Here is a 13,662-nt window from a genome sequence, read left to right on the forward strand (position 1 = left end):
TCCATTAGATGTGAGATGTGCGGTCTGATGGTAATATTCTACAGAAATAAAATCCAAACGTCTTGGTTATGGATGGGCAAACATGAGGCCCATTCAACCATTTCTCCACCATAGAAAATCTATGAGACGAGGAAAGCATTCTGTCCGTGGTTACTATTATGAGAGCTCAATAGTATGTGAGGGCAGACAGGAGAGCAGGCAGTCGGCCCCCTCTCCCCCCTGCCGCGTGTCTCTGAGCTAATGCAGTGTTAAAGTGGGCACATTACCACCAGAGGGAGCATAAGCATTCAAGTAGAAAACAAGATAGCCTGTGTCAAGAGAGAGAGCCACTCCCTCAGGCCCATTGTAGACCAGACAAAATAACAAGGCTAAAGATCAGACAGGGGACCGTGGACTACTGCAGGCATGCACCCCAAGCAGCCCCTGCTGCAGAAGAAGACAATTCACACAGCTGCTCAAACATTCCCTTTCATCTTCCTTTCTGATTGCAGCTTCTCTCCTCTCTAGCATTAAGTGTTTGCTGCAAGCTGCAGGAGGTTTGAGGTATATTTCTGCCAGAGCTAAGGCACAAATTCCATCATTTTTTTCTGGTGAAGCCATCATGGTTTCAGTGTCAAATTTCCTGGTGCAATTGAGGCCCGCAGCAACCGTCAATATTCCCTGATAGAAATCCCTTGAGAAATATCAGTTTATTATCCATAACAGTTCTCTTTGAGTGCATAGTGTTTATGTGTCATGATTTGAAAAAGCATCTCGCTGCTGTGCCTGTAATACTTCTGTGTGGGTGTGTTACATATTTCCCCTTTCATCATCTCCACAGAACTTCTTTCAAATCATCAGCAACCTCTTGGAGGAGGAAAATAAGGAGAAATGGGAAGATGCGCAAAAGGTAAGCATGTCGCTGTACACTTAAATAATTTAGGTTGCTGCATGAAGGCTGTTTTAAAAAAAAATCAACCCTGTGCTCCATTGCTGTGGCTCCTTTTGAATAGCAGAGATACAGAAAAGTCTGGTTAGTGTTGAGAGGATGTTTTACTACATATAACTCTGTGAGAGGTCATTGAGCTGGTGTGACATCTGGCCTCATAGAAAAAGCTAGTTCCTCAAAGCTCCACTTGGTGGCAGCAGCACTGCCACAGAGATCGTCCAACCATGAGCACTGCAGGACTCTGGCACAAACATTGTTTTACCCAGCTGATACAGATCACGGCCACCAGTGTGAATACACCATTGCTTCAGCTGAATTTGACCTGAGATCAAACAGTGATGATGTTTTATTGTCTGTATCTAGGAATCTAATTCCCGGTTTGCCCTTCTCTGATATTGTCAGGCAGCTCCATCGTATGGAGAAAGCTGTTTAGTCCTAAGCATCGTCTCAATATCTAATACACATGTAGGGACAACAGACTGCAGCACTACAGTAATAGTAGACTGTAGATCAAAGTTTAAGTACAGAACAGTGCCCTTTCTCAACAACGTATTTATCCGAGGAGGTTTCCGTCTGGTTTTAAGTCCTCTGTCGGACACATCTCTCAGCGTGAGAGGCGGCAACTGTCGTTTTCAAAACTGCCACTGGTGTCTGAGAACCTGAGCCCTAAAATCCCGCACATCCAGACTCTAACAGAGATACCATCTGTGATGACTGCGAGTCTGCAGAGGGCATCTGCTCTGTTGTCACCTTCACTGCTAAATTGACATAAATTGGATATCACCTGCAACGACACATGACTGAGGGGGTGTCTTAAAGTCAGTCACATCTCTTTTTTTGTCTTTGTTTCTCCATGCCTGACTTAGTAGGGGAATGCAGCAGTTCAAACTCAGCCAGTAGTGCCAGTCCTTGTTGTCTCTACAGGCAGTAATTAGGTGTTTACTCACTGCAGCTTTAGTTCGTCAGGCCTCAAAGATAGGTTGTCGGTGAGAAGAGCTGGCAAATGAGCAGGGTTGTCAGTGTGAATGCGTCACAGATGGAGACAGACAGATCAGAGGAAATATAGGGAAAGTTGTCTATGTGATTGAACACCCAGAAGAGAAATGTGTTAATTATTTCTGTAGTTATTAATGTGCCTGTCCGTGGAGTACCGCTTCAGTTTCTGCACTCCACCAAGAGGACGTTGGCTAAGCGATGTCATCTGATTTCAACAGACGACGCTTGGACTTCACAGTTGTCAATATTTTTTCTCACTTGCTGGCTTTTCGTGCATGAATGTGTGTTCTGAGCTCAGTCTCCACAGCGCCCACACGCTGCGCGCGGTGGACATTCACATGAAACACCTCACTATGAGGTTTCACTGGCTGTAGAGTTGGCTCTGTGCAGAGATCACTATATATTCAACTCCTGTCACTGTTACCATGGCAAGCGAAGGAAGAGCTCTGTCTACACAACCTCCACTGCGGCCATTTCCCCGCGCCGCCTTCACATTTCACGGTTGCCATGGAGACCAGCCGAATGAGCATGACTGCACTGTGCGTCAGACATGCCGGAAGGGGCGACGTGATGTGCTTTTCTCCCCCACTCCGGCTTTCACTCTGCTGTGTCAGAGGCTCTCAACTTCAGCATCACCGATCCGCTTGCCTGGCTTAGCAGCGTCACATGGCGAGGCACACGCAGAACACAAGGTGCTACCGAGGAGGGAGATACCTGCCTCAGGTGTTTGCTGAAAACCAACAATGAGGTGTTAGTTGCTAAATGCCACTCGAAGGCCTCCCCAATTGCCTGAAATCACAGTTGTGTGCATGCCAAATTACTGTGAAAGACATTTTGAAATGTTGTCACCTCGTTGTTCTATTTCGTGAAATGTGTTGCATGAATGTCGTCATGTGTGGCAACAATCAGTTTTCTTGTATGTCCCAGTCAAGCGACAAAACGCGTGGCTCCTAAAGCCTCTCATTTGATCCGCCCCATCAGCACTTGATTGGCAGCCATGCCAGTGGTCTGGTCTTCTGAAGGTCAATTACCGGATTAGTGTTCTTTTGATCTATCGGTTTGGAGGAAAGAGACAAAAGAGCAGTGTTCGTGGTCCAGCCATGGATCTGTCCATGGTGCTGAATTCCAGTCTCTGCATTCTCTCACTGGGCGCCGCTGTCCATGAAGCGTCACATGAACCCAGGCAATCACCCTTGACTTGGCCGAGCCTTTCATAAGAGGAGCCAACCAGCAACTGTGTGTGCAAACCTGGTGTTTATGGCTCTGACGCTGGTCTCACACAGATGGCTCAATTAGGACTGCATCTATCTACCTATTCTTTACTAGCAGATCAATTTAACATATTTATATTTGAGAAGTTGGAAAATGTAAATGTTTGTCAGAACTATTATTTGAAAAAAAAACATTATTATGTCAGGCTCCATTACTGCTCCATTATTTATGTCTTTTTGCTGACAATGGTCATCATTGAAATTATCCTCTTGTGTTTTTATCTTGTCTAGATCTATCCCGGAGCAGTGGAGCTCATGCAGGTCATAGAGGAATTCATCCACATTGTTGGACTGGGCATGAAGGATTTCCACAATGCCTATTTGATGACTGGGAACTTGGGTAAGAATCTGCCCACTTTCGTCCGTGCCAACAGCCATTGAGCTTGTTATCGCATCTAGTTCTGCTTGACATGGACGCATAATCCCTGTGCTCTGCTGACTCCTTGTGTCAATTTCCTCACCATCATTAATTTAGGATAAATGGTGCATGGTAAGGGTGGGAGAGTAAAATTGCTGCTAATCAATAATGTTAATTAAAACTGAGCTTGTGGTCTTAATGTGCTAAATTCCTATGAAAGCACTTAACATTCATTCCGATATCCAGAGCGTGTACGAAGAAGAGATGTTCTTCAATAGAGCTGTGAAGGAAAAAAAATGACACATGGTATATGCTATACTATTTTACATAAGCTAAATACAACTGTGAAGTATTTTTTTTATTGTGAAAAGCAAATTGGTTTGAAATATAGAAATGCAATAACAAGTGCAAACGATTATTGTTACAATCGTTGTTTTGTTATTCACTATATCGTATTCAAAACTCACATGCTTTTCATCCAGACATGTAATATCTATCCATAGTTTTAACAGCTTTTTTTTCAACAATCAATTGAAATATATGTGTCATATGTGAAGGTGAAGTAAGACTGTGTGATGTTGCACTGTACTGCAGTCCTTTGAGAAGACATGATTAGCAGAGCGTACCCTAAAGCCCGTTGTGCAGAAGTGCAGCCGCATAACAAAAGATTGTTTGTCAGTTCCTTTGAGATAAGCAGTCATGCATAAACATGCGACAGGAATATAACATTTAAACTGAAATTACAACTTATTCTTTGCAGCTGTAATAAATCAAAAAAGTAAAATTCTGCACCATTGATTAGGGTCCGGATTATTAACTCCTCTTTTTTTAATAAAAGAGTTTTCTTTGAGAAGTATTTCTCGTTCCTTCGTTCTCGCGGGTTGTTTTTACTGCTGCCTCTTGGATGATCTCAGGTCTCTGTGGCATTTCATTTCATACTCAGCCATAAATGGTGTCTTACTGGAATGGAATAATAGAACTGCAGTCTTGATTTATTCATGCTGCAAGTGAACGTGAGCATGTACAGCAGGCTGGCAGGCAGTTCCTCTGAAGGAGAGAGGTGTCTTCCTCGTGTTTTTTACAATAGCCAACATTTGACCCATTTCTAGCAAACACTCACACGCAGTGGCTGCTTATGGTAAATTATTTTCATAATGATGAATAGAAATAGCATAACAAACATTGCACAATGAATGCACCCATCAAAATACCATCATGAAGCACCATGAGACGCAAATTAAGTAAATAAGGCGCGAATGCATTTCAGAATGCCAAGTATTAATGACTTCTTTTACAGACGTGAGACTGTGTCTGTGCCCTTCCTCTGTTGTATTCTCCTTTCAATTCGGCTTTATGGCAACACCCCCCTCTTTCTGCTTAAAAAAGTATTAACACTTGACCCCTGCTTTATACAGAATATGTAATCTATTCTGTGAAGTGTTTTTCCTGGAACAGCAGTGTGTATTGCATGGCTAAACTTAAATGTGGAATACTTGACTCTAATTATATCAGTCAGCCGTAAGACTGTCGAGCTTCTCCTCAAGTCTGTAGGACTGTGGATTAAACCGTGTCCAACATGATACGGCAGAACATGGTTTGGTAAACATGGAGTCATGATGCAACTCAGCATTGTTTTTCAGATTTAAAGGAAGCACTGAGTGGCATAATCAGGTCCCACACTGGTGATTTTACTGCTGACATTTTTTTCTAAGTATACCATTACTTTTTACATTTCATAATATTTTTTGTTTGATTAGTTTCTATTAAGATCATACAATATGTCAATTAACTTGAGCCTTGGCTCAATCAGTCTACTCCAAGCATCGCAATTTGCTTACTTTCATCTGAGTCTTGGTACATGTTTGGGTGCCACTGCATTTCAATCAAAATCAGAACCATTTATTGCCTGGTGTGTTGCACATAGGAGGAATTTGTCTTGGCGGGTGGTGCACACAAGTGTCCTGTAAGTGAAAGTGTAATTAAGGCCTTGGTTTAAAAATGTACTTGACTAAATTGATGTATATTTATTTTCACACTTGTACAGAAATAATAGAAAACATTGGCTGCATGTAAGATGGTGAGTGTCTTATTGTTGGCATTAAATCAGTGTGTGTTTGTCAATTGTCAGTTAATTGAGCCAAAACAGAGAGAACCACCAGCAACTGTTTAGTTTCACGAACCTGGATCATGCCACAAATGAACGTAATCTCCTTAATAAGGAAACTACGCTAAAACCAATGATCCTTTTTGAAACATATAGTAACTGTGTTGGTGTGTTGGCATCACCTGCCTGCACTGGAGCATATTAAAAACAATGGAATATCTCATTTTGATAGGATAATTCAAGTTGAATATATTTCAGACGTAGGTGTAGGTGCCTATACATGAGTGTGATGAAACCTGATAGAAATATGATGACCGCAACTCAAAACTGATATGCATTGCCTCAGCAGAAGAGGAAAAAGTAACGACATGTTCTTTATCATTTGGCTTTTACTCTCATTTAGCAACATATGCTCATATCGAATGTGCATTAAATAGATTGAGAACTTTTTGAAAGAAAGTAGTTTCCAAATTTCTTTTTTGTTGCATTTTACGGTTCTCCAGGTGTGACCTATGTCTTCCTGATTACTTCATGCACCTTTTTAATGAGTTGCAGCTGTGTTGGATCCTCAGTTTCACTGATAAAACAGACAGCGCCTCCTTTCCACAAAATGTACGATGTTCTCAGTCCTTGGACTTCAAAAGGTTTGAGGTCCTTTTAGTTTCCATACTTTATGGAGCATTGCTTCCTGTACATTCCTGAATATTAAAAGACTTGAGGGTTACTGAAAAATACATCATTATAATGTTTTTCTTTTAAGATTTTAGCGAAAATGACTGCTAAACATGATGGCTGAATAATTTCAACATGCTGTAATTTGAAGCCATTAAATGTTTGATGCGTATGTACAATTTAGAAATTTTGGATACATAGAGTAATTGGATGGGGCAGTTTATTGATGGCTCATTCAGAAAGCACGAAAAATGCTAAAGTGCAGCATAACCATCATTTAGATGATGCAGAACTGAGGCAACCTAGTTTCTGATGCAGTTTTTTTTTTTTTTGGGAAAATCTTAGTAGTACAGAGGCAGAAGGGGGCATTTGGCTTTTGAGAAATTATTTGAAGATGTAACAGTAATGAGCTGCCTCTGGCTAGATTCAACCCGCACCTTGCTTCCCTGCTGGGGGAAAATATGAAGGTCTTCTTCGGAAAATAAGGCCTCTATATAACAGGTGCATTCATTCAGTCATATTTTACCGTCAATAAACCACACTCCATTTTGATAACACACGATTAAATCATCGAACACAGAGTTTTCAGGGAAATGATTTCACCTCTAGACAAAGTAGAGCCTTTGATCGCCAGCCACACAGTAATGCCAGCTCGCACTACAGCTGAGGCCACGTGGCCTTTTTGATTAAAGGAATGGAAAGTTTTGCAGCGCCATCGGTGGAAGCCAAGTGGAGATCATCTGGCTGAGTAAGATATTGCAGCATCATTTCGTCAGTAATTTATGGCAGCCTCTTGACACCTAGATAAATACTGGCTGTCACCGGTGCATCGTCCTCTGTCCTCTTACTTTTAGTCAAATAACCTTGATTGCGAAAGTCTCTCCACTCCAGCAACTCATTCTCTCTCCTTACAACCAAACACTCCGAGGACAATGTGAAGCATGAGGCATATTAGAAGATTAGACACCCTTTTGCAGGTGAAAGACATCATGCACTTTTGACATTTTTGTCCCGGCGATCTATTGTGAGGCTTTACTTCATGGAAGTAACGGATATTTTGACATTGATAATGATTAGTTGGGATAACACACACGTGACAGCGGGAAATGCTCATTCATATGTTTTCTGTCTAAAATCTTTGCGTTGTCTGACCTCTCATGAACGCATTCAGATGGCAAAGAGCAATGCCATAATGCCCACTCGTGAAAATGGGCCATGCAGAATATTCTGTGCACTGAATCGGTGTTTAGAATCATCACAATCCTAAATGATCACTTAACCTGGGCTGTCTAGCCCCATCAGGCAAGTGCAAAGCCCCATTTACCTGCAGAATTATCCAGGACTCTGAAAGACAGTCGTACTAGCACCCTGTTGTTCTTCACAGTGTGCCCCTGTGACTAAAACTATACAAACACACACACTTACCACTGCTGCTCCGAACATCTGGCGCTGTGAACAGGCCTCTTTGCAAATGGCGGTTCTTGTTGTGCTCTGTGATTTTGTGCCCGCTGCTGGATCATCCGAATCACACAGACACACCTTCTGTCACACGTTTCACTCAAACATGGCGTCTTGCCAGGATTTGAATTGTATTATTGGCAGAGGACAAGGAACAATAGAGCCTTTGCATCGGGATTAGCCTCAGATTCCCCTCACTAAAGCGCCACCTGACAGGGACTGCATGTGATACCAGGTAGAGAACAGTGCAGCGTTATCCTCCCCTTGTAATGCTGAGGCCCTTTCAGTTGATCCTGCAGGTATTTTCCTTGTCACTGCCTTAGAACATGGACTGACCTTTTATGGCACCTCAGCAGGGAGGCGAGAAGAGGAAAGAGTGATTAAGGGGATTAACTCTCTACCAGCTTCCAGGTGCCAAATTAAGCTTTGATTTAGCACTTTATGTTACATATGTACATGAATGCATTACAGCACAGTTGGAGGTATTTTTGACTTATAAATGACCTGTATATTCACATGCACAATTCAGTTTCACAAATCAAAAGTATGTGTCTGTGTTTCTCACTTCATCAGGATTGAAAATCTGGTAACTAGATGGCGATGTTTAAAGATGTGCGTCTCAATTTCGGAGCGTTAGACTACAATCCTGTGCTTTGAATTAAGAACTATTGGAGTGTGTGTGTGTGCGTGTGTGTGTGTGTGTGTGTGTGTGTGTGTGTGTGTGTGTGTGTGTGTGCGTGTGTGTGTGTGTTTGACAGACATAACATGTCGCATCACCTCTGAGGGAAGTTTCCACTTTGTTTTACATATTTACACCTACTAGTGCAATATCTTTCATTTTTAGGGTGTAAACAGTGCATATAACAGTGCAAGCAAAACTTTTCAATTGCTGCCCAGCAGAAATGTCGAGCCTCACCACATACAATGAGTTTGATTTATATTGATGAGGATAGAAAACTCACTTACATGGCGCATTTCAAAACAAGTATCTTGCACATTTCCAGTAGCGTTTCTTGCTGAGAGTGAGGTGAACGATTCCACTCTCGTATCTGCACGGTAAATATGAAGCTGCAGCCGGTTAGCTTAGCGTAGCTTAACTTAGCTTAAAGGGGGGAAAAAGCTGGCTTGATTCCGTTGAAAGTCAAGGCTACGAGCCAAGAAATAGAAATGTTTCCAGTCTTTGCACTAAACTAACGGGTGGCTTGAGTTTTCATACTGACAAGAAAGTGATCTCCATCTTCTCATCTAATTCCCAACAAAGTATTTCCCAAACATAATAAAGCTAATACACAGTGTTTACGCAGCAAACATAGATACTGTAAATGAACACATAAACATTCATCTGTAGCTGATCTGTGACTTGAGTTCAGATTCTCCATCGATAAAGTCATTAATATTCTGAAGTATATTGAACCTCAGTAATGCTTCGTTGGTGTGTTTGTTTGAATCCTGCAGTGGCGAGCATCCAGAGACTCCCAGCAGTGTCTGTGATGACCGATATCAACTTCCCCATGAAGGGTCGTAAAGGCATGGTTGACTGGGCCAGGAACTCTGAAGATAAAGTGGTCATCCCAAAGGGCCTCTTTGTTTCTCAGTCAGCAGGTATGAGGCTGTATACATATCAGAGCTTTTGTACTTCTGGTCAAACGTCTTTTTTCAGGACTTGCACACTTCTCATATGCTGTACAAATGTCCCAAAATGAACTCTTATTAGTAACTCATTATATGCAGTTCATACTTATGACTTGACTTATGCTTTAGTGATGCTAAATAGTGTGTTTTTATTATAAAGTGCTATCTTGTTTTTGAATATATATGAAAAGTTTATTTCTGAATCTAAATTGTAGTAACATTTCCAGAATCTGCAATAGAAATGTAGGATAAATGCATAGTGAGTAGACAATGATGGATTCAGTAGCGTGAAATAAATATCTTGACATCTTAGCAGAAGCTGAATGACTTTACCTTAATTGCTCTGTCTGTAAACGTACAACACGACTGGCACAGACATATCCGTCTTGTGCGGAAGGTATTTTCTTGATGTGTCATGCTACACCACCCCTTGTTTTGGGAAAGCAAAATAATGCTACAAGTCTTTGAACACAGCCACTTTGCTTGTGTGTACTTGTTCAGTCACTGAGTTTTCCATCGACTCAGCACTTTTAGCTTCCTTTCAAACACTGCCAGTCACCACTGTATATTTTAATCCAGAGCCAGACAATCTGGTTAATTGGTGTAATCAGTCTTATCAGGAATATATATCAAAGATGACACAACAAGGGATTGATTAGGAATCTGTGCCACGTGCCTAATCCCATCCACTCTCATTTGGACAGTGTAAGAAGCTTTTAGGACTTCTCTTACTGGAGTCAACAAAGTCTGTTAATAAAGGATGCAAAAGATGTTTGTAAAAGTGTTATTGGTATTTAGAACTAGCATTTAAAACCTCTGAATTTATTAGGGAAAATTGTCATGTTATTGGAAGACAAACCCTACAGTCTTAAATATATACAGTATACACATTTTGAGTATTTACTTTTGCTCCACTTATAAAATAAGTGACACATCAAAAAGGAAGTCAATTAGTATTTAAACTTGGCAACAATGTTAATTAATTCTTCATTTCCCCTTTTAGAAATGGAGGGATCGCCTGTCTTCATTTTGGGAACAGTGCTCTACAAGACTCTTGGACTCATGCTACCTTCACCAAAGTAAGGGCAGAATATCATCTTGTTTGTATCATGACACAAATGCAATTTCATTTGGAAACCTCAGAGCTGTCCATTTTTATTCAGACTAAAACAAGTCTTAAAAACCGTCTGTGCCTGAAATGTTCCACTTTAAATATATGGTGTATAATATAAGTTTCAACAGGAGAACGAGACAACCGAAAATATTTCCTCTGCTGCTTTTGTTTTACTTCAAGTTCAAGTGAATGACCTTGAAGGATACTTCTCATTTATAATTGTTACAAAGGAATCCGAGTAACAGAAATACGATTCTGGTATACATAACACTTGTGTTGGACATATGTGGGTTTCTGTTTAGTCTTAATGAAACTAATTCACTGTAGCATGGAAAATGTAGTTAATTAAAAATGACATGAGTCCCTGGAATAGCAGCAGGATGTCCTGAACAAACACCTGGTGTCACACCCCAATCAACAAGTCCCTGGCACCAATGTCCCAAGGACAGGACGGTCATTCCAGGTCCGGCCATGCCAGCTGTCACAGGTGGAGCAGCAGCCTGCTGTGCACATGTGGAGAGGAGCTCATAATGGGGCTCTGAAGCTCGCCCTCTCCAGACTCACAGGAGGATAAGCACATCAAGCAGCAACTGTTAGACTTAAGGATTTTCTATTTGCCAAGTGTTAAGCTTTTGAGGTTTCAAAGAAGAAAATAACTTTTTCACCACCAAGTATCAGAAGTCTTGAAGTACACTTGACGAGTTGAGAACTGAAGCATTTATCCATTCATGCCATTGATTTCCATTTTTCAAAATAATCCCAGAAAACTGACTTGTATTGTGTGACAAAGTCGGATAAAGATATTTTCTGCTCAAGTGCTGCTGGTAGGACAGCGGCTGCTGCAGCCTCACCTCTACATTCCTTTGTGAAGTTGACAGTTTTCTTCCTAGTGGGAAGCACTCGTGGATTTCAGTTTCTAATAAGAAGAATATTCTGTCATCTGTACAAAAGCTGGAGATGTTTTTTGAAACAGGACTAAGATGGCAGATTTATTTGAAAGCGTAGGTTACAAAGAAACATCTCGTTCAGTCGAGGCGAGGCTTTGATTCGTACGCTCTGTTGGATGTTTTCTAACTTCCTTATACCTACTTTGAAGTCTAATGGGCAGCTTTTTAAATCCTCCCAACCTGTATGTTTGGGTTAGTATTCAATACGAGCTGCATTAGATAAAATACCTTGACCCAATACTCTAGTAGTTTAAACATTAACTCAAAGCACTTTTTTGATGATTTGATTAGATCAGAGGGGAACTTTAAATTTAAACTCATATACTCCTCTTAGAGACCCCAAATCAGCTACAAGTGTTTTCTATAGATCCCAAATTAATCTAACTGACTCTGCACTTGAACCTAATCCGCAAGTGTTAATGCTTCTTCACAGAGCATAAAAATAGACCTGAGGCATTTGAAGTTAAATCAGGTTCAATCCTCTGAACATTTGAAATGTTGTTTATCCTTTATACCTCTGTATAAGACATTTTGGTGCTAACACATTTAAGCTTATATATCAGTTATGCATCGCCTCTACTTTGCCATGTTGTGCAAGGAAAAAAAAGTGTCAGCATTTAATCCTCATTTACAATTTAACAGTTGATGGGACGGATAGGAAGTTACATGTCTCTTTGTCTGATTCAGGAACCACACAGTTGTGAACTCCAAGGTCATCGCTGTGACTGTGAGACCTGAGCCCAAGACAACGGAGTCACACCTGGAGATTGAACTCGCGCACCTGGCAAATGTAAGCACCTCAGTCATTCTGCCATTTTTCAGATCAACTAATACTGTGGTGGCCTGTTCTTTGTTCTTGGCCTATTCTGTGCCACGTTACAGGACTCTGTTTCTTGACTCACACATGAAAAGGGTCAAATATTAAGTCTGGAGACAATGATTCCATTTCCATCATTTCATCAATTTATTTTTCACTTTTATCAAACAAGATCATAAGTCTAACTGGAGTTCTAACGTGAGTTGTAGCATGAGGTCAAAGACTGTGCCGATGTCCCGTTCTACATAAAGAAAATATAACCAAAGATTCGGTCCCGTCCCTTCCTCTTACCAGCTGATCCTCATCAGATCGTCAAATATGAATATAACATCCATTCTTGTGGCAGAGGAATGTCTTTAGATCATACAAATACATGACATGACATGATTTGTAATCAGTCAAATAAGCGAAATATATAGCTCCAACAAATATATGAGAATTGTTGGCATCTGATAGGAGCGTATTTCTTTATCAGCAAGTATGAAAACTAATAGGTTGATATTAGTACAATTCATAATTTCAATAGGATTATAAACACATATGAACAATAACGGGGCACCACCCTGAGATCAGGGACGAAAAAACAAACAATAATTTCAGGTTCCTTTTTGTCTATTGACTGAACGTTCTACAATGACCAGGGCACATATAGCCTCCCATCAGCCGGCACACAATGGTGGTTAATTGGCCTGATAATTAATTTGCCAGCGCCCAGTGTCACGAGAGCGCCAGTCAGATAATTACATGGACAATCCCTTTTATGATCCAGGCCCTTTTTATTCATCTTGGAGATAAAGTGCATGCAAGTCAGCAAGTGTCTGTGTCTCTGATGTTGCACTCTGCACTCTAATTCATGTGATCCATGAAACACAAAGATCTACACTGAAGGACGAATATGCAGTCTGCTTATGATGCTGATGATGATAATGCTGCTGCTGCTGATGATGGTGGTGATTGTAATTATGTTAATGATGATCAATTATCACCATAGTTTAGCAGATAAACATTTTGTCCTTTCTTGCCTTCCAGGGAACAATGAACCCTTACTGTGCACTGTGGGACAGCACCATCATGTAAGTGGGCATGCTCGTTCACTTGTTTTACTTGTTCTATGTTGTTGTTGCTATATTGCTTTCCTGTTATGCCTCTGGAATTGGGTTAGTGTGCATCCTCCTTCAAAAAGTCAGGAACATGTTTTCTTTTGCGGAGAAGTTGGGTGAGCCAATAGCACAGCAAACAAGAAAGAGAGCTGGGGAAATAAATCTACAAGACACACATGGGCCTGATCAGGAGGGTGGACAAAATAATAGGAACACCTAATGAGATAGCCCTGTACCAAATATCTGCAAATTGAGTGTTCCTGTG

General features: G+C 41.0%; 1 protein-coding gene across 12 annotated transcripts in view; it reads left to right on the forward strand.

Annotated features, from left to right (window-relative positions):
- Positions 1 to 13,662, forward strand: part of adgrb3 (adhesion G protein-coupled receptor B3) — a 108,007-nt gene that overhangs the window by 64,267 nt on the left and 30,078 nt on the right. For all 12 annotated transcript variants that reach the window (XM_068568708.1, XM_068568709.1, XM_068568698.1 and 9 more), the window contains 6 exons: positions 821 to 889; positions 3,427 to 3,535; positions 9,243 to 9,389; positions 10,423 to 10,498; positions 12,168 to 12,270; positions 13,327 to 13,370. In XM_068568708.1, coding sequence (XP_068424809.1) covers positions 821 to 889; positions 3,427 to 3,535; positions 9,243 to 9,389; positions 10,423 to 10,498; positions 12,168 to 12,270; positions 13,327 to 13,370 — 548 coding nt within the window. The remainder of the gene's footprint in view (positions 1 to 820; positions 890 to 3,426; positions 3,536 to 9,242; positions 9,390 to 10,422; positions 10,499 to 12,167; positions 12,271 to 13,326; positions 13,371 to 13,662) is intronic.

The sequence above is a fragment of the Clinocottus analis genome, unplaced genomic scaffold, assembly GCF_023055335.1.
Source record: "Clinocottus analis isolate CAN_PGR_092001 unplaced genomic scaffold, fCliAna1.0.p SCAF_8, whole genome shotgun sequence".
Lineage (NCBI taxonomy): Eukaryota > Metazoa > Chordata > Actinopteri > Perciformes > Cottidae > Clinocottus > Clinocottus analis.